General features: G+C 46.6%; 1 protein-coding gene across 18 annotated transcripts in view; it reads left to right on the top strand.

Annotated features, from left to right (window-relative positions):
* The window catches only part of MTSS1 (MTSS I-BAR domain containing 1), a 184,612-nt gene that overhangs the window by 153,327 nt on the left and 5,818 nt on the right, over nucleotides 1-25,467 (top strand). For 6 of the 18 annotated variants that reach the window (XM_053244858.1, XM_053244849.1, XM_053244851.1 and 3 more), the window contains 7 exons: nucleotides 1,454-1,611; nucleotides 5,842-5,949; nucleotides 7,883-7,980; nucleotides 12,228-12,438; nucleotides 18,444-18,563; nucleotides 19,876-20,073; nucleotides 24,200-24,364. In XM_053244858.1, coding sequence (XP_053100833.1) covers nucleotides 1,454-1,611; nucleotides 5,842-5,949; nucleotides 7,883-7,980; nucleotides 12,228-12,438; nucleotides 18,444-18,563; nucleotides 19,876-20,073; nucleotides 24,200-24,364 — 1,058 coding nt within the window. The remainder of the gene's footprint in view (nucleotides 1-1,453; nucleotides 1,612-5,841; nucleotides 5,950-7,882; nucleotides 7,981-12,227; nucleotides 12,439-18,443; nucleotides 18,564-19,875; nucleotides 20,074-24,199; nucleotides 24,365-25,467) is intronic. The other 12 variants (XM_053244862.1, XM_053244860.1, XM_053244855.1 and 9 more) reach the window with 8 other exon arrangements.

Below are 25,467 nucleotides of genomic sequence, written 5' to 3'. Positions count from 1 at the left end.
GAAACTGCCCCTTAAAAACTCATTTGTTGGGAATTCAGAGACAGAATGCACAGTTTGCTGGTGATTGCCATCATGCTGAATGAGGTTGGCAGGAGGTATTGCTGTGGAGACATTTGAATATAAATAACCTACCACAAGACCAGAAGAGAGCTGGTCTTGTGGTAGCAAGCATGACTTGTCCCCTTAGGAAAGCATGGTCCGCCCTGGTTGCATCTGAATGGGAGACTTGATGTGTGAGCACTGCAAGATATTCCCCTCAGGGATGGAGCCGCTCTGGGAAAGAGCATCTATGTTCCAAGTTGCTTCTCTGGCATCTCCAAGATAGGACTGAGAGAGATTCCTGCCTGCAACCTTGGAGAAGCTGCTGCCAGTCTGTGAAGACAATACTGAGCTAGATAGACCTATGGTCTGACTCAGTATATGGCAGCTTCCTATGTTTCCTAACCCTGTATCCATAACCCTGTGGCTTCACTTGTAGCAGCTGGCTGGTTTTTTTGTTTTTTGTAAAGCTGACTCTCTCAAACCTTTTGGTGAAAATTTGTTCATATATACCACTTGTGAATACACCATTTAACTTTTGCTTATGAAGCTGGTTTGATTTAAACCTGGTTGGATGGATGACCACCTAGCTCAAACCAGGTTCTTAGTGCCCTGGCAAGTCCTTGGTGTGTTTGTGTACAACTTTGATCTAGATCAGTTCTCAAACTTTCTACTTCCAGGGGACCCTTTTTGTAGGGAAAATAAGGACAATATGAAGGACAAACAAGGACAAAATGTGGGGCCAATGAAAGAAAAAGGAGATAATGTAAAATAAGGAAACACACATCTTTTTCTTATTTCCCCCCTCACATTGCCTCAAATTTTAAATGTGAACCTGAGTACAGGCCTCCTGAAATGCAGGATATGAATAGGAAGTGTACTGCCGTACCTGCATTCAACATAACGTCATAAACTCTACCTGTTTACTGGTCTGTATGTTGTATACTGCACACAGATTGTACACGTGTTGGACATATGTAAATAGGACTTTTCCATATTTAGAAAAATCCCCTTCATTTGTCACATGAAAAATGAATCAGAATCATCCCTCCATTTGTGTAGCCGCTCCTGAATTTATGCCTATCTATTCTGAATAGTGAGAAAATTGCTTTGTACAAAGGTACATTGGAATCCTTTTGATCTTAACTGAAAATGAAGATGGATTTCTCCAGTTGGGACCATGGGGGGTGTTACTTGTATTGATTCTGATGGCTGGGGAATGAACCTAGTTTTAATTTGCATGTAATGAATGACCAGTCATGCAAATATGATTACTACACACTTGGATTGCTGCAGTTGTGAGTCTGGCTGTGTGGAGAAATGTGGTATTTTCTTCTCAAAGTTCATAGACTTTCTGGAGACTGGGAGTAGCTGGGACCTAAACATGCGCTTTTGCTTTCCTCACTGTGATTAGGTAGAGGAGATATCCAGCCTCAACTGGACAGTGCATTGCAGGATGTGAACGATAAGTACCTTCTTCTTGAAGAAACCGAGAAACAGGCTGTTAGAAAAGCCCTGATTGAAGAGCGCGGCAGATTCTGTTCATTCATTTCCATGCTGCGGCCTGTGATCGTGAGTTTCGTTTCAAGCTCTTTTAAGTGAATTTGTGTTGGTGAAGAGCTTAATGTACTTCTGATGTAATATATTTCATTCTGATCTGTGACCAAGAAGTTGCGGGCATTGGACTCTTGAACCTTATTCAGATGTTATGTCAGTGTTCTTCATTGTAAAGGCTCTGGGGCCAGTGGCAGCCTCCATCAACCCCATGTGACTCTCTTGACTAATAGTTTATTGGGCCTGTGTGAAGTTGCAACTGAAGCTGAATATTCTGCACAGTCTCCTTGGTAGGGTTGTGCACAGACCAGTTTTTGCGGTTTGGTCCAAATTCAGATGGCACGCAGACTGATTCGTTCGAACCGGCTGGCCTGTCCGACTGAACCAGCTCAAACCGATTCAGCGGTGGTTCTTCTTTAGAAGCCTTTCCAAGCCAGGATTCCCCTTTGCTTGTAAAGGGGAACCCTCAACTGATTCCTCTTTACAACTGTAGCCCCTTGAACTGTCTGCTACAGTACAAACCAGTCTGGATCCGGTTCAATCTCTGACCGGATCACCTTTCCTGAAGGCGGGTCCAGTTCAGGGTCAAACGATTCATGCACAACCCTACCCTGGGCTGTAGCGGAGTGTATCAGAGCTAAAACTGAGGCTTGTTACGTTGATTGAACAAAGTTACTAAGGCTTACTACTTAACTATTCCCAAATCATAAACAGTTCTACTCTGAGTGAAACATCACCCTAACAGGAAAAAACTGTCTCAAGCATCCGGTAAGAAACACAAACTGACCAATCAGTCTACAGAACTGATGATTGACACAAACGTTCTTAACTCTACCCCAAGCCTATACACAGATATACATACAATACATCAGTGGCAAGAACAAAGACAACGTATGCATATATACATAAATTCCAACATTGTCACCATGTGGAGGCAACCACTCCCCCTGTGCAGACATGATAGAGGTCTATAAAATCATGCATGGTGTGGAGAGAGAGAAATTCTTCTCCCTCTCACATAACACTGGAACCAGGGGCCATCCCATGAAATTGATTGCTGGGAAATTTAGGACCAGCAAACGGAGGTACTTTTTCACACAATGCATAATCAACTTGTAGAATTCTCTGCTACAAGATGTGGTGACAGCCAACAACCTGGGTGGCTTTAGGAGGGGTTTGGATAACTTCATGGAGGAGAGGTCTATCAACAGCTACTAGCCGGAGAGCTATAGGCCATCTCCAGCCTCAAAGGCAGGATGATTCTGAGTACCAGTTGCAGGGGAATAACAGCAGGAGAGAGGGCATGCCCTCAACTCCTGCCTTTGGCTTCCAGCGGCATCTGATGGGCCACTGTGTGAAACAGGATTCTGGACTAGATAGGCCTTGGGCTTGAACCAGCAGGACTGTTCTTATCTTCTTATGAGGATAAAAATAAGCATGTACTCAGAGGAAGAGCAGGATATAAATGTGAAAAATAATAAAATAGAGGCAGAGATGACATGGCTGGCAGATACATTTAAGGTGAGTACCACCCACTTTGCCCCTAGATAAGATCCGTCCCTGCTACAAAGCAAGAGGTGGGACACTTCATTCCAAGGGCCAAATGGTCTTTTCCAGTTCTGAGAACTGCCATAGCGCAGTGGCTGTAGACTGAGGCGCAAAAATCACTGCTTCACAGGATGCCCAATCCTAGACCCCACAAGGTGTCCTTAGGCACACTGCTTCAGCCCCCATCTGCAAAGCCTTCTCCCATTTCAGCCCATTTTAAATTAATGAAAAATACATGCAATATAGGGATGAGAATAATGACCTAGGTTAGGGTTAATTTTAAGACTCTTCAGCATTTTGAGGACTTAAAGGGCCTATGTATTTGTTTTATTATTTCTTCTGTCTGCTCCCTTGCAATTTCATTCAAAGCCCTTAAGTTGGTCTCATCCTGTTTTTAATGCAGTATCATCTCTGTGGGCAGGGCCAGCCGTTGTTCAAGGACATGGCAGGGCCTGACTTACAGGGTTTCTTTTGTGGGGTGGGATAAAATATACGGTGGTGGTGAGGGACCCAGTACTATTTCTAGTCTCGTTAAAACCCAGTTGTCTAGAATGTGGAATGCTTAAGTCCCAGTTCAAACATGACATCTTCCATGGGCTATAGGCCACCTCTAGCCTCAAAGGCAGGATGCCTCTGAGTACCAGTTGCAGGGGAGTAACAGCAGGAAAGAGGGCATGCCCTCATCTTCTGCCTGTAGGCTTCCAGCGGCATCTGGACTAGATGGGCCTTGGATCTGATCCAGCAGGGCTGTTCTTATGTTCATGGAAATGCTACCAGAATTGTATCCATGTATCTTCATGCAGTGGAGTGATTAATCCCAGCTTCATGATAAATTAGCAAATGGTACAACTGGTTTGGAATGCCACCACAGAGAAAAATTTGTAACACTCACTGTTGCTGTTACTTAGCCTCTCCTGAACCCTCACAAGCTCCAAATAACAAAGCCCAGACCAAGGGTCAATGGCATAAGATATCCCTTATCCAGGGTGCTGATGACCAGCTCCAAATCTGTTCTCTGCAACTGGAACATGGGAAACATCTTTCTGAGTGTTGTCTGCACTGGCTGGCAGCAACTAAGAAGTTCAGTCTGTCAGTCTCTTTACGAAAACACTTGAGAGTGTCAATGAAGGTGACTCAGTTGACATAGTACACTTGGACAGTACATAATTAACCTGTGGAATTGTCTGCCATGGGATGTGGTGATAGCTTTAAAAGGGTGTTAGAAAAAATCATGGAGGACAAGTCTATTAATGGCTATAGGTCTGGTGGCTATAGGCCACCGCCAGCCTCGGAGGCAAGGTGCCTCTAAATACCAGATACAGGGGAGCAACATCAGGAGAGAGGGCATGCACATACCTCTTGCCTGTGGGCTTCTCAGAGGCATCTGGTAGTGTGTAAAACAGGGTGCTGGACTAGATGGGCCTTGGGCCTGATCCAGCAGGGCTGTTCTTATATTTTTAAAATGCTCAGTGAAACCATGCCACTCAGAAATGTGTTAAGCTTGTACTCTACCTCTGTCTGAACAAAAACCATGTATGTTTAAAAAGTTTATTCTGGAGGAGAACGTTGAGTTTACAAAGGTCTGAGCAATAGCCTACACTCCCACAGAAATGTTAGTGTATGAATGGGCCCAAAATAATGGGCAAAAGCTGTGAGATTGCTCACTGGGAGATCTTGGTTTAACACATCTAGAGCACAAGTGGCTGAGTGTTCTTTGGATCCACTAAACATCAAGTGAGAATGAACTTGTTTGAGGAGGTTCTTATTGCTCCTTTGTTTGGGCCTGCTCATCTCAGTCTTGATAGATTCCCTCCACATCCCTTTTTTCATTCGGTTCTAAACCAGATGTATCTCCAGTGGGCACCACCAGTAAGCAGTAGTCGGGGGGCTGGGGAAGCGCTAAATAATCTGTGTGTTGTACAACAAAGGTTCTCAAAACTTGAGTCCCCAAATGCTGTTGGACTACAGCTCCCATCAAAGGCCATTGTGACTGGGACTGATGTGGGGCCCAAGTTTGACAGCCCCGGTTGTAGAAGCAGCTCAAGGTTGATTCTTGATGTTTCATCCCCATTCTCCACGTTTCTCCTTCAAGAAATCGATTAATAGATAGCAGCAGTGTTCCCTTTAACAGGGATTCCCAGATGTTGTTGACTACAACCCCCAGAATCCCCAAGCAAAAGCCATTATAGCTGAGGATTCTGGGAGCTGTAGTCAACAACATCTGGGAATGCCTGTTAGAGGAAACACTGGATAGCAGTCGGCAAAAATGTCAATATTGGACCAGATTAGAAGCCTATCAGATTTCAAGGCATACTCCTATGCCAGCTTGTATTAGGACGATTCAAAGTACCATTTCTATCTCCATTGTGTCTGTTGTCCTTTGGGAACTTTCTGACAATTGTGTGCTGATAAGTCACAGGTTGTGACCTTGAAAGGATGTTAACACCAGCTTTGAAGCTTTGAAGGGATGTTGACACCCAGCTAGCTCACTTGACTGCATTTATGGCTCAGGTCTGCTTCTAGTTCTATCAACCTTGCTAAATTGTTCCTGGTTAAAGAATGCAATGATGTATTTATACCTATTCATAGAAAACGGACACAGCTAGAATGTTAACTTTGAGAACATAATTGTCTGTGTAAATACAGATCAGTAATGTTGGCAATACTAATTTTCTGGACTTGTGGGGAAAAATCTTCCAGGAAGAAGAAATATCAATGCTAGGAGAAATAACCCACCTACAGACCATATCAGAAGATCTGAAAAGCCTCACTATGGACCCTCACAAGCTGCCAGCTTCAAGTGAGCAGGTTAGTATGACTGCCTTTGGAAAGAGGAGTCTCTCCCATTTACTGTGACTACCGAGTCCCCAAATGCATTCTCTTGCGCAAACCTCATTGAAATAAATGGCAACTATGCAAGAGCATGCCATTTGAGTGAGGCTTGTGCAGGAGAGCTTCCCAGCAGACAATGCCCTTGGTCTTAATTAGGGATGTGCACGGAACCACGGAGGCGTGGTCCGGCACTGGGGGGCATGTAACTTTAAGGGGGGGTAGTGCTTACCCCCCCCCCCCGCCGCCGCTCTTCCCCCTCCGGTGCTGGTGTGTTTTAAAATCTTCCTGGGGCAGCAGAGTTCCTCCCTGCCGCCCCTGCCCCCGTCGTTGTCATCCAAAGCCTTCAAAGGAGTAAAGCTAGCGGTGCGCATGCTCGTCTCTGCTGCTGGCGCACGCGCACCGCATACATCATGGCGCGCGCACGCCAGCGGCGGAGACGAGCACGCGCGCCGCTAGCTTTACTCCTTTGAAGGCTTTGGATGACAACGACGGGGGCAGGGGCGGCAGGGAGGAACTCTGCTGCCCCAGGAAGATTTTAAAACGCACCAGCGCCGGAGGGGGAAGAGCGGCGGGTGGGGGAGTACTTACCCCCCCCTTAAAGTTACATGCCCCCGCCCTCCCGGACCTCCGAACTGGTCCGGCGGTCTTTTACATTGTGCCCGGAGCGAACCGTGCACACTCCTAGTCTTAATTTAGGTGTGACTTCATTCAGTTTTGACAGACCGCACTGGAGAATTACTGGCAGGACCTCGAATGCGACTAGTTGTGTTTTGAAAAGGGGTGGATTCTACAGTGCTCTGCTAAAGAGGGCTTCGAGAAAGAGAGAGATTAGTCTTTTACTCAGTTACTTCGCTTCTCGGCTGGTGCAGGGTTGGAGTTTGACACTTTAAACCTTCCCTGAAAAGTGCGCAGGCTGCTTCTGGGCGGGGGCGGTTTAAAGTGTAAAAATCCACTCTCGCGTTCAGCTGATAAGCAAGTGAGAGTAGACATTTAAACTTGAACAACCCACACCCTGAAACAGCCCACGTGTCAGCTGAGAAGAACACAGCCTGCTCTGGATGGTTTAAAGTTTAAATATACACTCTCGTGCCACTTCTCAGCTGGCGTGCGAGAGTGGCTATTTATGCTTTGAATCTCATGGAGCAGGCTGCACATTGCTTTTCAGCTGGTGTGTGGGCTGCTCCAGATTCATTAATGTATACCAGTTCAGCTGGCGTAGTTTAAAGGGGTTTTCCTAGCTAGAAGATCCATGAATGACTGAAACAACAGATTCAATTGCCGTGAGGTTATACACGGTGGTTGTCTGCAAATGGCAAAAGTGTGAGAAATGAACCCATTATACTTAACAGCCTCCTGTACTAGCTTTCTGACGTGGAGAGGGTGGGGCGGGAGAGGAAAGCGAGGAGGGATATCTCAGAGTGCATCCAAAAACATGATTCTCTTCACACCTTCACATTCTAAAATGATACAGTCCGTTCTGCCACCTCAGGATTCTTCTGTCTCATTCTGCTGCTTGGGTAGACCAGATGTTAGACTTAATTGGTTTTTTAAATAAGCGTTACAAAGGCATTTGAGGACTTCAGTTAGTGTTTGCATTTTTTGCATCTGCACATAAGAAGAAAAGGCTCCTTTGACTAGACTATGGTTGATCTAGAAAGGGTGTTTGCCTGCTTTGTATCTCACGTGGAGAGCATTCCAAAGTGACCCATTCCAGACTGAAGAATGGAAGGTGTTTCACTTGGAATAACAGCCTTTCATTTATAAGGGTAGAAAAATGTGCTTGAGACACTGGCAGGATATGGAATCTGGCAAGGGGTAGGACTGGGAAAGCAAGCAGCAGCTGCCTTCAGACCAGCATTGACCCGTCACTGATGAAAATGCCCTGCGTGGCTGTTTCCTGTCTCTCCAGGTAATTCTCGATTTGAAAGGTTCCGATTATGGGTGGTCCTATCAGACTCCTCCATCTTCTCCCAGTACCACCATGTCCAGAAAATCTAGTGTCTGCAGGTAAGCAGATGTCTCATGCTCTGATTATGCAGGAACCAACTCTCTAATTCTAAACACATTGAATAAGCTTTTAAAAACTAATATTTGTTGTTAAGCTTTTAAAATTATTTTCTTACCCTTGCGCCTTTTCTCTTTAGAAAGTTTAGAGTGGCTTACATAGGGCTTATGGCAGCCTCCCATCCAAGTCAACACTGGCCTAGTTTTAGCCAAGCTACGTACCAGGGGCTGTAGCTCAGTGGTATTGCATGTGCTTTGCATGCAGGAGGTCCCAGGTTCAGTCTCTGGCATCTCCAGGTAGGACTGAGAAAGACTCCGGTCTGAAATCTTGGAGAGCCTCTGCCAGTCGGTATAGACAATCCTGAGCTAGCTGGACCAGATACAAGGCAGATATAGAGGTTGTTTTGTGTTCATTAAGCTGTGCTTAAGATTGTGGAGTCTCGAGGATGCGTATATTTTTGTATAATTTGCTGCTGACAGTGTTCTTTTCCTTGTGAGTGTATGATTATAGGAATATTAGCTGAAGGTTATGAAACAGCCTGAGAAAACTACAGGAAACTTGCAATTGAATTAATTACCCATCCCATTACTGAATCAACCTATGATGTTCCTTGCCACCAGTGTTCCCTCTAACAGGGATTCCCGGATTTTGTTGGCTACAATTCCCAGAATCCCCAGCTGCAATGGCTTTTGCTTGGGGATTATGGGAGTTGTAGTCAAGAGGTTGCTGGTTCGAATCCCCGCTGGTATGTTTCCCAGACTATGGGAAACACCTATATTGGGCAGCAACGATATAGGAAGATGCTGAAAGGCATCTACCCCTCCTGTATTCTACCAAAGAAAACCACAGGGCTCTGTGGTCGCTAGGAGTTGACACCGACTCAACGGCACAACATTACTTTAGTCAGCAACATCTGGGAATCCCTGTTAGAGGGGACACTTCTTGCCATTGTTTCATTAACCTGAATACTTGGTGATATTTATAATGTTGTGTTAAAACTATCATATAGCGGCTTTAATGTGTCAGTTAATTAAATTATCTGAATGCATCAGTTTCTCTTTCAACCTATTTGAATGAAACTCTCTGCTGTAAATGCAATCACTCTTAACTGTTCAGCACTGTCCTAATCCAGTTTAAAAACAAGTTTTATTTTTGCGTGTGTTGGAATACTCAGATACCTTTTCTATCTCCTCCACGAAACTGTTTTCTCTCAGCTGAAACAGTTTGGCCGCATGCACCTTCCCCTCCCTGCTCCCTCCCAGGCACACTGGTGTCCAGTTCTCTCCTTTTCTCCAACAAAAGGAAGACCTTTCTGCTCTCGTGTTTCTTTCTAGCCTCTGATGCTCTTACCACCTTCTTCTTTCTTCTTTTATTGTTTGCCTTCCAAATCACGTGGAGAGCTGAAGCTCCCTACCGCATGGTAGACCAGGATTGTCTTTGCATTTCCCCATGCACACGGCTGTCTGTGCATGCATATGTATAGTATCTATAGAAAGGAGATCTATAGATACGTATATTGACAGCAGTAAGTGCAGGCTTTTAACAATGCAGTATCCGCAAAAGGAAAATGGCCGGCCATCCATTCCTAGTAGTGGTCCTAGTTCCAAACTAGGCAAGATGGAAGGAGATCCATGATTGGCTCTCATGTGCTTGTTTTAAATGGTAAATTCAGGATATACATGCTCTGTTCAGATTTGCCAACCCTACTCCAGTCAGGAGGGGAGGGAGGCCAGCGGCAGCCTGGGTTCCGCCACGGCTCCCTAGCCCCGTCCCCTGCACCTGACATCAGACACAGGGAGCATTTAGTCATGTCTCCTGTGTCAGATGTGGGAGCTAAATTGGCCAGGCAAGGAGAGTTGCTCTAGCCGTGCTGCGAATGCAGTGCTGGCCGATTTGGCTCCCAAACGGGGCTGCGCGGCCCCACTTGGGAGCTAAACCACACCCCTGCATCTGATGTCAGGTGTGGGGGGCGTGTCTGGGGCGCAAGGCAGTGGCGTGGGTTCTTTGGTCTCTCTCAATGGTGGCTCCATCCCTGACTCCAGTCAGCTGCCCTTCTAAAGATGGAAGGAACCCAAAACTCATAGGCACATCAGTCACAGATGTCCAGCTGTTCCATCTAGTTGTGTCCCTATTTCCTCTGCTTGATATGTAAGTCATGGATCTCCACTATTTAAGCGGGGGCCAAAAAATAAAATTAAAATAAAGACCCTTCAGTGTGAGAAGCATTTTCCTCTGTGCTGATTCCTGCACAGATCTGCACTTTTCTCAGTACTGGGAGGGCCCTTGAAGAGAGACGGTGCCCTCTCTTAAAAGTCCTGTGGGGAAAGGGCCAGGAAGGACTGCATGTCCCAGCACTCCAGGCCTTCAAAGATGGTGCGGGGGGGCACACTTAGGGTTGATGGGGGCCACCACTGGCCCACAGGCCTTACAGACAGAGGTGCAACTAGGTAATTTGGGAGCCTAGACCTAAAGGCCTTTGGAGGCCCCCCTCCCCTACCAATTAAGCACCATCATGCTCGGTCAGGTGACCACACCACCCGGGACAAACTAAAGAGGATTTGGGGGTCCCCCTGGGGCTGTGGAGGCCCTGGACTTTGGCCCAGAAGTCCAGGGGCTAGAGCGCCTCTGCTTACAGTGAAGAACACTGATCTGTAAGTAGCAGGATCTCAATGTAGTCCAGCCCTTTCTGATCTCCAGGAAACGCCTTTGCAACCTCTTCCCCACCTGCACTACTTGTAAGCGTTTAAAAGTTTGCTAGGAACTTCGATTCAGCTCACGGAAGGGCACCTTTTCTGATGATAGGCTCAAGGGTTGTTCTCACATATATGGATGTATGGTTATTCACACATTATGTTCAACATACCTGCAGGAATCCACATTTGTGCCTTGCATTTGAGTGGACCAGTACCCAGGTTCACTCATAAACTGAATGCACACTGAAGCAAGCACATATATGTACACATGACTTAATGTGTGTCATGAGACGAAGTTGAGGTAGCTACCTCAGGAGGTAGATTTAGGGCACTGCTACCACCACTAGAACGAGACAGACAGAACTGATCAGTGGGGCATGATCTGCAAGGAAGTTCTCTTGTGCAGTCCCCATTGAATGGTGGGAGCTACAAAAGAATGCAGTGGTGCTTTTGCACAGCCCCCATTTGTTTCACTGTGACTTGCCCAGAACTTACAGATGGATTGAGCTGCCTATGTTAGCACTTGCCTGGGTGCCATTTGGATTTTCCTAAATGTCTTTGGCCAGGCTCAACAGGGAAGAGTGGACTTCTGCTATAATTTAATGCTGTATTGCAAATAAGTTGGCAACAATTAACTAGCCTTCAAACATAAGAACATAGTCTGTCAATGGCTTCTAGTCTGGTGGATATCAGCCAGACTACTGTAGTAGCCACTGATAGACCATGTTGGTCACTTCAAACAAACTATCAGCCACTTCCAGCCTCAGAGGCAAGATCCCTCTCAATACCAGTTGCAGAGGAGCAACAGCAGGAGAGAGGGCATGCACGTACCTCTTGCCAGTGGACTCCCCAGAGGCATCTGGTGGGCCACTGTGTGGAACAGGATACTGGACTAGATAGGCCTTCGACCTAATCCAGCAGGGCTGTTCTTATGTTCTCAAAGATCCCTGGAAAACCGCTGCCAGTCAGAGTAAACAATACTGTGCTAGATGGACCAATAGTCTAACTCTGTATAAGGCAACTTCCTATTTAGCACTTGCCCACCTGGTATGATGTAGTGGCCAGCATAGTGTAGTGCTGAATTAGGACCAGGGAGACCTGAGTTCAAATCCCCATTCAGCCATGAAACTCACTGGGTGACCCAGGGCCAGTCACTTAACTCTCAGCCTAACCTACCTTTGGGTTGTCATGAGGATAAAAATAACCACGTACACTGTTCTGGGCTCCTTGGAGGAAGAGCAGAATACAAATGTAAAAATAAATAGAGGCAGTCCTTATTTGTCACAGACCACTAAACACATGCAAGCCTGAGTTAGTGTAGAATTCTAGGCCTCCACTGTGCTGTGGAACACCATTTTCCATCTGGTTTGAAGGATACTGCAACGACTTACAACTCTATGAGTTTCTTCCGCCGTTTATGGTTTGTGCTGCATGCCTTGCTGGAGAACCATGGAATGTTAATTGTACTGTGCTGGTCTCTCCTCAACCCCTCCCCATTTTTGTTTCTCCCCTTCCCCTCCCTTTGCCCCCATCTCTCTTCCTTTTGTATCTCACAGCAGTCTGAACAGTGTTAACAGTAGTGACTCCCGGTCAAGTGGCTCGCACTCTCACTCACCCAGTTCACACTATCGCTACCGCAGCTCCAATCTGCCTCAGCAGGCACCGATGAGGCTTTCCAGCGTGTCCTCGCACGACTCTGGATTCATGTCCCAGGATGCTTTTCAGTCCAAGTCTCCGTCCCCGATGCCGCCAGAAGCGCCCAATCAGGTACGTCCAGGGGAAAGTTCTGTTAGCATGGCACATCCTTGGCTTCTCTGCTAACGCTTCATAAAGAAAATGCAATTGGAGAAAGGAAACTATCTTCGGAGCCATGGAGGCCTGTTGCTCAAAGTATAGTTTTTATTCTCTGTTGCATTACTCTTTTGATAGACTGCAGGTGTTTTCTGATCCGGTGGGCTACATTAAGTATCTTGGGGCCAAGGTAGACATGATATGCCTTTCTCTTTCAAGAAGCAGCCACGAGGCAATTTGGAGTGGGGCTCTGACATGGGAGAGAAGGGTTAGACCACCTGCTTGGACTGAAGTCCTGGTCCAAGTTGACTCTCTAGCTGCTTTAGGAAAAAAGAAAAGGCACAAAGCCCTACTCACATACTAAGTTCAACAATCATACAACAAGTGTACAGTGTACACAGGTATAGTCATTTGCGTGTTGCGTTGAACACAGGTACAGAAGTACACTTCCTATCTGTACCACGCGTTTGAAGGGCTTGTATCCAGGTTCACTTTTTAAATGACCACGGGTACAGACATTCACACAAACACATGTACGAGTGTGCCGACATCTGTACACTCGTACAGCATAATGTCTGAATGTGGCAATAGTTCTCTGTTTTGGCACTGTTCGTGGCTTACATCAAGGATTCCCAATTTTGGGTGCTGGCATGTCATCACACTACTACTCCTATCATCCCCAGTCACCCTGCCTTGGGGATGATGGGAGTTGTAGTCCGAACAGCATCTGGGGGCTTAGAGCTGGGAACCCTTGATGTAGAGAATATCCGGAAATGGTTTATCCTAACTCTTGAACTGATGAGCAGAAGATGTTCACTGCTCATCTATTAAAACAATAGAAATCCTGGGGATAATTTAAGCATGGATATGATCTAGAAACATAGTTTTTGCTCGCATGTCTTGTTGCTTCCAGGAAGTCCCAAGTAACACATGCGGTGTGCTGGCAAACTTCTCAAAAAAACTGCTTAATGTGTATTGCCTCTTGTGTTGTAACCCTCTGACAGGCTCTCGCCTTGGTATCATGCTCCAAGGGCGATGCGAGAGCGAAATGTCTGCAGAATGCCACATGTTGTCTTTGAAAGCAGAATGTGGTGCCTAACAGTAATGCCATCGATGAAAGCAACCTCCCCATTGGCTGCTGATGCTTTTCATGATATCTGTTTGTTGTGTGTGTTGACACCCCATTGTGTGAGTTTTGTTCTCTGTTGCTGAGGGACGGAAGAATGCAATGACCATTTGCAGCTGTTCTTCATGTCATAGAGTTGTAGGAAGTCGGGTGAAAGAAGAGCTACTTGTAACACCCAAATGACATACTATGATACATTAAATCAGGGTGTGCACAACTTTGGCCAGCAACTCCTGTCATCCCTGATTAGTGGCCACTGTGTCTGGGGATGATGGGAGTTGTAGTCCAACAGCAGCTGGAGGGATGAAGTTGTGCAGGCCTGCATTGAGTGCATAGTTCCTGGGCTTGGAAGCTTTTTCTTAATTTGTTTTGTAAACAGCAGCTTCATTGCTCCCTGATCTTGATCAGAACCATGGAGGGGAGGGGTTTTTAGCCCTTTGCTTCCACCATGGTCCTGATCTGGATTATTCACCCCTGCCCCACTCTGGCTCCACATAGGCGATATTTGCTCCAAGACAGATGCTTCTATTGGCACCAGTGAGAGCTTCTTTTCTTGGGGAAATAGCTGTGCAGGGAGATGGAATGAGAACAGTTCAGATTGGGGCCATGGTGGATGGCCTCCCTCCCCACACAATGTGGTTCTGATCCAGACCAGAAGCCTTTGGGCAGTTCCAAAGGTAACGCGTCCTAGACAAACTGCTTGCTATGTTACATGTGTAGTTTTAGCCCTGGGTATGTGTTGTAACTGTCAGCCACAGAGGGGCAATTCCAAGGGCAGTGGAATCAGGCATGTTTCCACTTTTTTTTTTTAATGACTGTAGCTATAAGCAAATTATCAAGTTGACATACATATCCTACAATAAGGCCATATTTGTACAAAACCCTTAAATATTATAGTATTTGAAATATACAAAATACGTCTGTAAAGTTTTGATTCTGTTATGGGCATATTTTGCACATTTCAGACACTATAATATTAAAGGGCTTTGTAAAATATGGCCTTCTAGCAAAAGGTGTTCTCTTGCCAGTCGGTATGTACAATGCTCTTTTTGTGTTTGTTTTTTTAAAAGGTGCTGGTACTCTTATCTTAGTGCTGCAAGGGTGTTTTTGGAGCCTGGCCACACCTCCTGTGTGGTGCCCAGTGTGGCATTCATAAACCCACACCCCGCTTGGGATAGCAGTGGCGGGGCGGGTTTTGCCTTCATTCGGTCCTTGCAGAGAATAAACACAAAGCCCTCGCTCTTGCTGTGATCCCCGGCAGGGGGCGAGTCTCCAAGTGCGGCGTTGGCCATCTTAGCAGCTGTGCGCCACATGCACAGCGGGTGTAGCCAAGCCCCGAAAACGCCAGGCGCAATGCTCGGAAACCCACTCCCTGTCTGGGTCCGTATCCTGCAGGGCATGAAAGCACAACCCTCCCTCTCGCTGCTCTTCCCTGGTGGGGAGTGAGTTTTCAAGCGCGGCATTGGTTGCTTTCAGTGCTTGGCCACACCTCCTTGTATGCAACACACGGCAAGCGTGGCCAAGCTCTGAAAGCACCGGGGCGGGGGTGGGGGGGAGCACCTCCCCACCGCTGCGATCTTGCAGGACAAGGTGCTGGTACTCTGTACTGATGCATCCCGTCTCATACATACCCAGTGTTTTTGTGTGTGTCACTTTGAAAACTGGCTTATGTTTATGGCTACAGTCATGGAAAACGTGGTGACACGCCTGATTCCGTTACCCTTGGAATTGCTCCTCTGGAGCTGCTAGTTACAACAAACACCCAGGGCTCAAACTACGCATGTAACACAGCATGGAGTTGGTTTCTTCAGTCAATGCATATCAAGATAGCCCCATGCTGCTGACAATGCAGAGACCTGTCACTAGAGGAAGAGCAGTTTTATAACAGAAGGCAGTTTTGTCGGTTTGCCTGTCTTTATGCATACATTGAAAAATGAACAAGCCATTCTACAGTTCAGACTGCAACGTAGCCATAGACATGAGGAGAGGCCCCGGCTCGGAGGTGGACCACGTGGGTGGCGTGCAGGAGTCCCCAAGTTCAATCTCCAGCCAGAAGGATCAGGAAGCAGATGGGAAGCCCCGCTGCCGAAGGGACGGGAGAGCTGCTGCCAGTCAGAGTAGGAAGTACTGAGCTGGGTGGGATCCCTGGTTGAATTCTGTGTAAGGTAGCTTCATATGCACCCTGGTGTGCAGGGTTTATAGGTGTTGGGACACAAGTGGGAGGTTTGAGCATGCCACATATAGCACGGGTGTACAGTGTGAATTGGGGCCACTTGTGTGAACATTAGAGGAGGATCTGCTTGTCGGATTTGCCTGCCCTTTCCCTGCAGCATCTGAATTGCAAGGACAGGGTTGCCCCCAGTCCATACAAGAGGTTCTCTATGCATTGTCGGGGAGGGCAAGCTTTCTAAGGCTAGACCTCACCAGATGTATAAATCCACACAGCTCTAGGTCTGTCATTTTGGAAAACCTAGGCTGTGAACCAAAGTAGCTTGATTAACCTTGAGCAGGAATCGAGCTTCCCCCTATGAAATAGTGGAGGTCCCCCCCACACCTCGTGGGGCTGCCAGCACTTGTCCCTCCCTGCTCCAGGTGTGCTGCACTCAACACCTCTTTAATGCACCATTGGAGTTTGCTCCCCACAAACAAGGCGCCAAGTGCAGCAAGCAAACGGGCCTTTCACCCATCTTGCTGCTGGTGGCCATGCCCCCTTGTGAATGATGTCATACACAGGGGTGTGGCCATCACGCGGTGATGCACACTCACATTAAGGGGGGGGGGCGCTGCTGGTGGAGCTCATCCCGCGGCCGCTGGCAAGCTGGAGCCATAGCTGAGTGGTAGAGCACATGTTTGGGGTGGGAAAGGTCCTAAGTCCCAATCAAATCAAAATCAAATCAATAAATAAGTTCAGTTCCCTGCATCTCTATTCAAAATGATCTCTGGTAATGGGTGGGAAATCTTCTGCCAGAGACCTCAAAGAGCTGGTGCCAACTAGAGTAGATAATGTTGGACTGAGGACCCATGTTCTGACTCAGGATATAGCAGCTTCATTGATCCATCCTGTACAAATCCAGCCATGGGCACAAAAAAGAGAGACCAGACTCTGGGCCAAGAAACTCCAAATTCTGTATTTAGAATAAATTATGCAAATAAAGTATAAGTTGCAACAAATTATGCAGGTAATATCTAAGTTTGCCCAGTATATATACAGCAAAGTGGATTATATATCCCTTTTGCTGAGTTGTTCCATACCTGCCTGCACCTCTTACTGTATATGGTGGATGGTCTCTGCTCGTAGCCCACTGTAATCCTGTTATGTGGAACAATTTAAAGTGATAAAGGTAAAATGTGCTGTCAAGTCGATTTTGACTCCTGGTGACCACAGAGCTCTGTGGTTTTCTTTGGTAGAATACAGGAGGGGTTTACTATTGCCTCCTCCCACGCAGTATGAGATGATGCCTTTCAGCATCTTCCTAGATCGCTGCTGCCCGATATAGTACCAGTGGGGATTTGAACCGGCAACCTTCTGCTTGTTAGTCAAGTATTTCCCCGCTGCACCACTTAAGGTGACATGTAGACCCATTTAGAGCCCAGGGAAATGCAGCATAGGTTGATGTGAGGTAATGAGTGAAGAATTCTGCCTTTCAGAGATTTCTGCCCCCGGCATCCTGCAATAAGAGTTGTGACTTGTTGATTTATTGTAGAGTCCCACAACTTTCAGGATGTCTTGACAGCATTTAGAAAATGGGTCGTACAGTGAGGCTTGGGATGGTTTCCCAATGGATGAACCAGAAGTCCTAATCTTGCAATTGCATGCTCAAGTTCCTTCTAGGACCTCTGTCGACATAAACAGTGGAAGGATTTTGGACTACTCCCTATGAAAGAATACATGTGGAAAAGGTTGCATCAAAACAGCAGTAAGTCACTGCTTATCCAAGGAAAACCAACATGCAGCAGCTGCCAAGAAACTGGTAGCTTGCTCGGGGTGCTTTTGTAACGCCATCCATGTGCGTTCCAGTTGCAGCATCTGGCATTTCCATGTGTATTCTTGCATAGTTTTTGTGTCCGGTAACCTCAGAGGAAGGCCCACTTAAAGTGGTGTTGCAACTGAGACCATAACTCAAGCACGGAGCTTTTCCATAACAGTCGATTGATGCAGTTCTGAGAGTGCGGTACTCAACAGTACGAGGGGCCCACGCTGAAATGGCTGTTCTGATTTAATGATAAATCATGGTTTAGCACTAGGAGAACAAGCAGGCATGCACCTTGCATTCGCACATTCCATCCTCCCCTCCCCTTTGGAGGCTGATCCTGATGTTGGAACAAACCGTAGTTTGCCTGCAAACCAATATCAAACTGTGGTTTGCACAAGTCGTATCTTGCCAGGCTTGGACAAACAGCGGTTTGCCACTGCATCAGGATCGGAAATGCCTAAATGGTTGTGAGGAAGGAGCGTGCATGTATCTCTGAGGTCTGTGCTTGCTTGTTCTCATGTCTGGCTAGCCCCAGGACTTAATCAGAGAATTGCCTTCCAGTATCATAGACATTTGCAGCGCTTGAGGCAGCCAAGGTGCTGCTTCTCAGTCCTGTTGCTTTCGTCCCTCCTGCATTGTTACTGATCAGCACTGAAGGCTTTCTGCTGTGTTTAATGGTTGATTTTTTCCTTAACCCCTAACACTCTGCTTCTCTCTTCCTCCTCCTCTTCCTCTGTGTGCGTCTGTCCCTCTGTGCTTTGTTGTGGGTTTTTTGTTGTTTTTTGTTGGCTTGTCTTTTTTTCCCTTTCCTTTTTTCTTGCTGTGTCATGGTGCCTGTGTGTGTGTGTGTTTGTGTGTATGTGTATGTTTTAACTCAGCAGAATTCGTCCAGCTCGGCCTCCTCAGAAGCCTCTGAAACCTGCCAGTCAGTGAGCGAATGCAGTTCCCCCACCTCTGTCAGCTCAGGTTCCACCATGGGGGCTTGGGCCTCCACAGAGAAGGTGAAAAAAGGCTGCGTCTCTAAGACACACACATCCTTTGATCCTCCCAAGCTCTGTAGCATTCAGACTGAAATAGTTTTCTCAGCACAAATGGAGGATGAGAGTGTGCCAGTGGGAATGGAAGCCCTTGCATGCTCCCCGCCAGCCCCAAAGACCCGAACAAATACAGGGATCAAACAGCACTAGAACCGGCCTTGTTGTACCAATCTGTTGGCAGTATCACTGCTTACATGAAGCCTGGTGTAGTAACTGGTTTTATGAATGCCCTGATGCTATGTTTTGAACACTGCCTGCCCACATCCTAGAAGTGGGTGAACCAGGCAGTGATGTGTTAGAATTGTAACACAGGTTAGAGCATTCATATGACTGATCACCATTCTTCTAAAACAGGCATTCCCACCCTTGGGTCTCCAGATGTTGCTGGACTACAACTCCCATCCTGGGAGTTATAGTCCAACATCTGGAGACCCAGTATTGGGAACCCCTCCCCTAAAAGGTCTTTCATGATGGCTTCTAGGGCTGTGTTAATAATTGGCCCATACAAAGATCATTTGAATTGGCTGTGAGCTTCCTATTAAAGATGAGACCAGAACTATAAACTTCTGGGTTTTTTTAGGTTTCATGGCATGCTTTCCCAGATGCTCTTTAAGAACCAGCAGCCCTCTGGCATGTGTAAATTCCAAACAATTGGCAGTAAAATCTTGCATAAATTCTGGCCACAGTCGGAACAAGCAATTGGCTCCATTCTCATCTGCCAAAGCTACCAATTCCTTCCTTTGCCCCCTATCATGATGCTACTCCTGGAACATATCATTTTCTGAGGCTGAGCTGCTGCTGCTCACTCAAGCAGAATGTGGAAATACTAACCCCGGCATACTGACAGCTCTGGAAAGGTTGCATCTCCTTATTTATCTGGTCTGCATTAAACTCACTGGTTGTCCCATAGTCAAGAGCATAAGAGTTTCATAGAGCTTTCCTTCCACTTGCTTTATTATTGGAGATGTTTGTGGCATATAAACCATTATTGGCTGAGACTCTGCAAACGGGTGCCTTCATGGCGCACCAGCACAAAGCTGTTCAGCCCCTGAAAATGATTCTCTCCCCTCCACCCCACTTTTGAATGTTGCATATTTGAATAACATTTAACAAGGCATGAAGAAGCGTTGTACGGGGTTGAGGTGCAAAAGTTATTAAATGCTTGTGGGGTATTTTCCCCCCTTTCTTTCCAGCAATGCATGCCTGGTTTCATCTTGTATTTTTCCATATCTTGTCCCTATTTATATTAATTTCTTTTTTTGTATTTTGTTTTCAGTTGTCTAATGGGTTTTATCACTGTAGTTTGTCAAGTGGTCCATCCTTAGGCTCAGTCGGTGCAGGCCCTTTCCCTCATTTCCCGTCTGTCTCCCACGCATGGACCCGGGCTTCCTCCTCCACCCTCCTTCCAGACTACGCTCATTATTACACCATTGGGCCAGGCATGTTACCATCATCTAAGATCCCTAGCTGGAAGGTTTGTGTTTCTTTTGTTTCCGTTCCGTCACTCTCTCCTTTCCATCTCTTCCCCTCCCTGCTCCAAACTGCAAGACGTTGCTTCTCAAATCTCATTTGAGTCTTCGTTGATTTCCGCTCCCCTGCCTTTAGCTTTTAATACCACTCTGAATTCTCAATCTGACAGCAGGGGATTTTTTTATTTTATTTTATTTTTTTGCAAACTGAGAACATCTAACAAGGGAGTTTGTTGCTATATGAATGAACATTTTGACTGCTTCATTATTTATTGCACCACATTTTTAGCCCTCTTCTCTTCCGTTCAAGAGCCCAAAGCAGCTAACAAGAAGAAACTTTAAGGCAGGCAATGTTCACTAAAACAATGGAATAAAACAGACAACAGGTGTATCGTCAGTGTCATTCCAGCAGCAGAAAGGACTTAGTCATAGCCTCTCCAAAAGGTCTCCTGAAAACTAGCTTGGGAAACTAGTTTGAAACTAGCTTGCAGAATATTTGTGGCCAAATGGGCTTCCCTGGGGAGGAATCCCAAAGCACTGGCACTGTTGACGGACTGAAAAGACCCTGCTTCTTGTACTGCCCACCACACCTCAGTCAGTACGGAGGACATGAAGCACGACCTCTGATACTGATCAGAGTTCATAGGAAGGAACATTGGTGCCTTCAAGCCCTTAAGGTATCCAGATCCAAAACCATTTAGGGCTTTAGAGGTAAGAACCAGCACCTTGAATTGAGTTTAGAAACAAACTGGAAACCAGGGCAGATCAGATATTGCCGGCATCTTAGGGCAAGTTCAGACGTGAAATCATGGTTTATTATGTCTGTATGAAACATGAAATCGTGATTTATTATATCTGAACCTGTGCCGGTCAAAAAAAAAAAGGTGATTTATTTCAGAAAGTCAAACCACAGTCTCAACCCAAAGGTATGAAGTGGGTTTGTTTGCCCTAACCACAATCTTGTGTCAAGTCAGAACCCACAATCTTGGTTTAAACTTGGTTTGTTTCAGGAGCCTTTTGCTAACTTAAACATAGGAATGCTTATCTGCTTATTTTATTTTAAGTGCACTTTTTAAAGTGCTCCTTTTAAAAAGCTAGTGAACATACTGCCCAACCTCCCCAAGATACCAGCTGGTGTATTAGCAAACACAATTTAGCTTTCAGTCTAAAAGATCCCCAGACAACTTATAGTAGACTGTGCAAGACAATACAGAATGGTGTTGGTGGGACTGTTGAAGAGAGTCTGGGAAGACATGATGTTAAAACCTCCTCAGCTTTCTGGTGCTTCTGACATTGCCGTTATTGTCGTCTGGGGCCTGTGATGAATCCAGTGGAAATGGCCACATCCAGAACGTGTGCTGCTAGGCAGTCACTGGATGGGTGTGCATGCTTGCATATGGAAGGTTCCCTCCCTGGCATCTCCAGATAGGGCTGGGAAAGACTCCTGCCGGTCACCTTGAAGAAGCTGCTGCCGGTCAGTGTCCACAGTACTGAGCTAGATGGACCAAGGGTCTGACTCTGTATGTGGCAGCTTCCTGTGTTCCTATGACACTGTGGCTCCTCCTCACACAGGCCAAATAGAGAGTGGCTCCTGGATTGCCTTTAGTTTGTGGAGCCGCTACCAGGAGTACGTGATGTTTAAGCCTCCCTCCAGCCTCGCCATGTTATCTTTCCCAGGAACCATTCCGTGAACAGGCCCTTCCATTTCCTGTTCATGGATTTCACCTCTAGAAAAGCTTTGTGGGCAATTGCCTTTGGCCATTGTGGCTGGGGGTGATGGGAGTTGTAGTCCAACATCTGGGGACCGAAGTTTGAGAACCCTTCTTTTGGTCCAAGCACTAACAGTAGTATTTAGAGCTTGCCTAATGCATTTCAGATGCTTCCCATACGCTACCTTGGTAATTCTTACAATGCATAGTCTTGTAAAAGTAGGCCAATATTATAATCACCACCTTGATGCAGATGGGAGGCCGCTGAATATGGAGGAACATACTGTTCCAGATCTGTTCCAGATGTTTGGAATAGATTCTCCCGTAAAGAAGTAGATTTGAACCAAGACTGATCTGTGCAGCCTTGTGGGATCTTGCCTATAACTGTTTGCATAAAGGACATTCTTAGAGCCTTTCTAGATTATCACTTTGTGGTGCAGTAAATATAACTGTGACTCAGAGTGGCTTTAGGTGAGGACAGGAAGCTGGCACAACTGCACTTCCTGTTCTCTGTGCACATCTTTATAGTGCTGATTTAAAGTTCAGCTGTTGTCCCTCCTATTAAATAGCAGGAGAACCACCTCTCCTCCCCACCGCCTCACATCCGTGATGCATGGATCATTCATCATGGCCTCTGGCATTCAGTTTGGATTCGTGGGGATGATTGATGGGAGTTGTAGCCCAACATCATCTGGGGACCCAAATTTAAGAACCCTTGGCATAAAGAGCGAGACCAGTCCTGTTTAGCTTTGAAGATGAAACTTCAGCATTGGTCTTCTTCAGACTTTGAGCAGACCTACTGTGATGCACACAAGGATATACCAGACCACCAAATTTGGCTAGTGCCTAAGCTGCAAGTTTTCAGAGTTTGGGAGCAACTTCCAAACTTTGTGTGGACTGTGGGCAAGCTGAACCCTCCCAGGACCTCTTTTTCTGTACCACCAACCCCCAATCTTTCTTGGTGCGGTTTGCTGAGAAAAAACACTAACTAGTAGACCAGACTAAGAATTTCCTACTCTTGCCAAAGCACAGAACTGGCCCCAAGGAAAAAAGGGAGGTGCCTCTTCATCTACCCCAGGCTTGCATTTTTTCCTAAGGAAAGAAACCTCCTTTGCCCCCCGAGTGACCAGAGATGGAAAATACCTGCAGAACAGACTACTGACCATACACCAATGGGGAGAACAGCACCATGTGCAGTTCCCACAACAGGACAATTGGAATACACATTCTGATGTAGCGCAGAAACCTCTTAAGGGTGGGACTGTTTATATGGGAAGAAAGGGTCACATTCTGTGATCTGGGTTGCCAAGCACAGCTGCAGCATCCTGAGTAACAGCATCCTGAAATCTATTCTGTATGCACAGTACCGGAAATTGTGCATTCATATTTAAATTCTCAGCTTCTGAAGAGTTGGGCTCAAAGCATGAGCCCTTGTGGCTGGGAATGGTGGGAGCTGTACCGTATTTACCTGTAGCCAAGACTAGTTTTTTTCCAAGTTCTTTGATGGTACAAATCAGGGGGTCATCTTAAATCCAGAGCCCTCCTCCTTAACCTGTATTGAACCTCTATTTTTTTTAAAGGGACTCATCTTAAATTCAGAGTCCTCTTGTATTCGGGTAAATACAGTAATCTAACACCTTCTGGGGACCCGTGTTTGAGAGCCTCTGCTCTGCTCTTTGAAGGGAAACTGAATCAGCAGAGAACTGCTTGGGTCTCATTTGCTCACTGGGAGAGGATATGAACATTGACACACTTCCCTAAGAAACAGAAAGCTGAAATGTGATGCATACATAGTCCATTGTGTCACAATCTCTACAGAAGTCTGGGGGAAACCCCCAATATTTCTCTTCCTTGCAACTTGTGAGAGAAAACATAGCAGCCAGGGCTTTAGTGCAGTGCAAGTTGAAGCACCGCTGGAAGGAAGGATTGAGGATTCATCACCAGCCTTTCTGCCTGAAGCAGGGTGGCGTTAAGTGGCTGCCAGGAACATAAGCACTTAAAATGGGACATGCCACATATGTGGACTGCCCTCGTATGGTTTAGCGATCTTGGAGGGAGAGGAATGTGCGTCTGCTTGCTGTGTCTCGTTGGCACTGCAGATAAAGTCAAGAATGTTAGGCGCATTCAAGAGAAGTATTGGAGCAAGACCATTGTCTGAACAGGAAAACTCGCTTGGTGCTGCACATGCAGCAGGGTTGACATTATCTTAAAATGCAACTCGGAGGTTTGCAAAAGTGTGTTTTGCACCATGCTTTGAGGGGAAAGCTAGAAGTGGATTCATAGAAGCAGAGAAAACGTTCAGAATTAAATTGTAGTGTCCTCTTAAAAATAAAAAGGTACCCCCTGCATTTGCAGTTGTTGCCCTAATATACAGTGTACGTGTGATATGTATAGACTTTGGCTAATGGACATTTCCCCCTAGGATTGGGCTAAGCCAGGTCCTTATGACCAGCCCATGGTCAACACTTTGCAACGCCGCAAGGAGAAACGAGACGCAGACCCTGCTGGGGGAGCCCAGAGTGGAACGGCTCTCTCCACGGAGGAAGCCCAAAGACCCCGGAGCATGACTGTGTCCGCTGCCCCAAGGGTGAGGCTCTTGTTGTGTGGGGCTCGTGCTGGTTCCAAAGTGGTTGGGATGGTCCCCTTCCATAGCACCACCCAATATAGTTTGAGCTGCATAAATCTCTGCGGTTTGAAGAATTCCTTCTGCCAGGATTCTGCTTGATCCAAAAGTGGCCTTTGGTTCAACATGCAGGCTTTTTGCCCTACAGGTTCAGTTGTTGCTAAATAAAGGGGGCCATCTCACAGCCAAATCAGATAGAGAAATAGCTTGCATTAGTGAAGTCCTTGAATGGTACCGCTTCAGATAGCAGGTTGGTGGGATGGGAACTAAAGGGGCTAATAGGTTGTTTTGCCACAGCATAAGCAGGAGTCCCATGTATAAAGCGGGGAGTGGGGAGGATCCCCTTGCAGGTAAAAAGCGCAACACCAAGGACAAGTGTCCAGCAAGGCTCATGCACGCACTGCTGCTGTGCTTGTGTTTGTGACGGGGACTGTCTTTTCTGCTAGAACTTTGGCAGATAATACTGAGCTAGATAATACTGGGCTTGCTGTTTCCTAGGGATCGATGGGGTTTCTTGGTGCTGTACATAATTATTTTGGAGGACAGAAGAGGTGGCTCAAGGTATTGAGGCACCCAAAGCTGCCTTGCCCCATGCCCCCTTTCAAAAGTGGGGCCACCCCCTTTCAAACCTAAGCTTTAAAAGTGGCAGAGGGAGGAGGAAAGGTTGCCAGCAGCCCCCTCGTTTTCTCCTTGTGCTTCTTGCTAGTCGTGTGGGGAGATGTGCTCCTTGCAAGGGTCGGATCGGTCCCAAAGAGATGCACCTCATGGTCCTGCTGGCACCCCAGTAATCTGCTGCCTGTGGTGATGGTCTCACCTTGCCTTACGAAAGGACCACCCCTGGAGACAGAGTGTAAATAGGACTGCATGGATGGACTGTGTGAACATCGGCAGAGAGAATCCTGATGGTGGTTGAATAACCAAAGGCAGAGAGCGCCTTTGAAGCACACCATTTGGCTTGTATTGTGGTGGGGAATCCAGTCAGGGTTGGGAAAGGGCCATTACAGCAACAGACCCCAGAGCACTCTGGGATTGCCCCAACAAGCCTGTTCCAGAATCTAACAAGAGGT

Source organism: Hemicordylus capensis, chromosome 4 (genome assembly GCF_027244095.1).
Source record: "Hemicordylus capensis ecotype Gifberg chromosome 4, rHemCap1.1.pri, whole genome shotgun sequence".
Lineage (NCBI taxonomy): Eukaryota > Metazoa > Chordata > Lepidosauria > Squamata > Cordylidae > Hemicordylus > Hemicordylus capensis.
The sequence above is the reverse complement of the archived record's forward strand: the minus strand, read 5'-3'. Positions and strand labels throughout refer to the sequence as shown.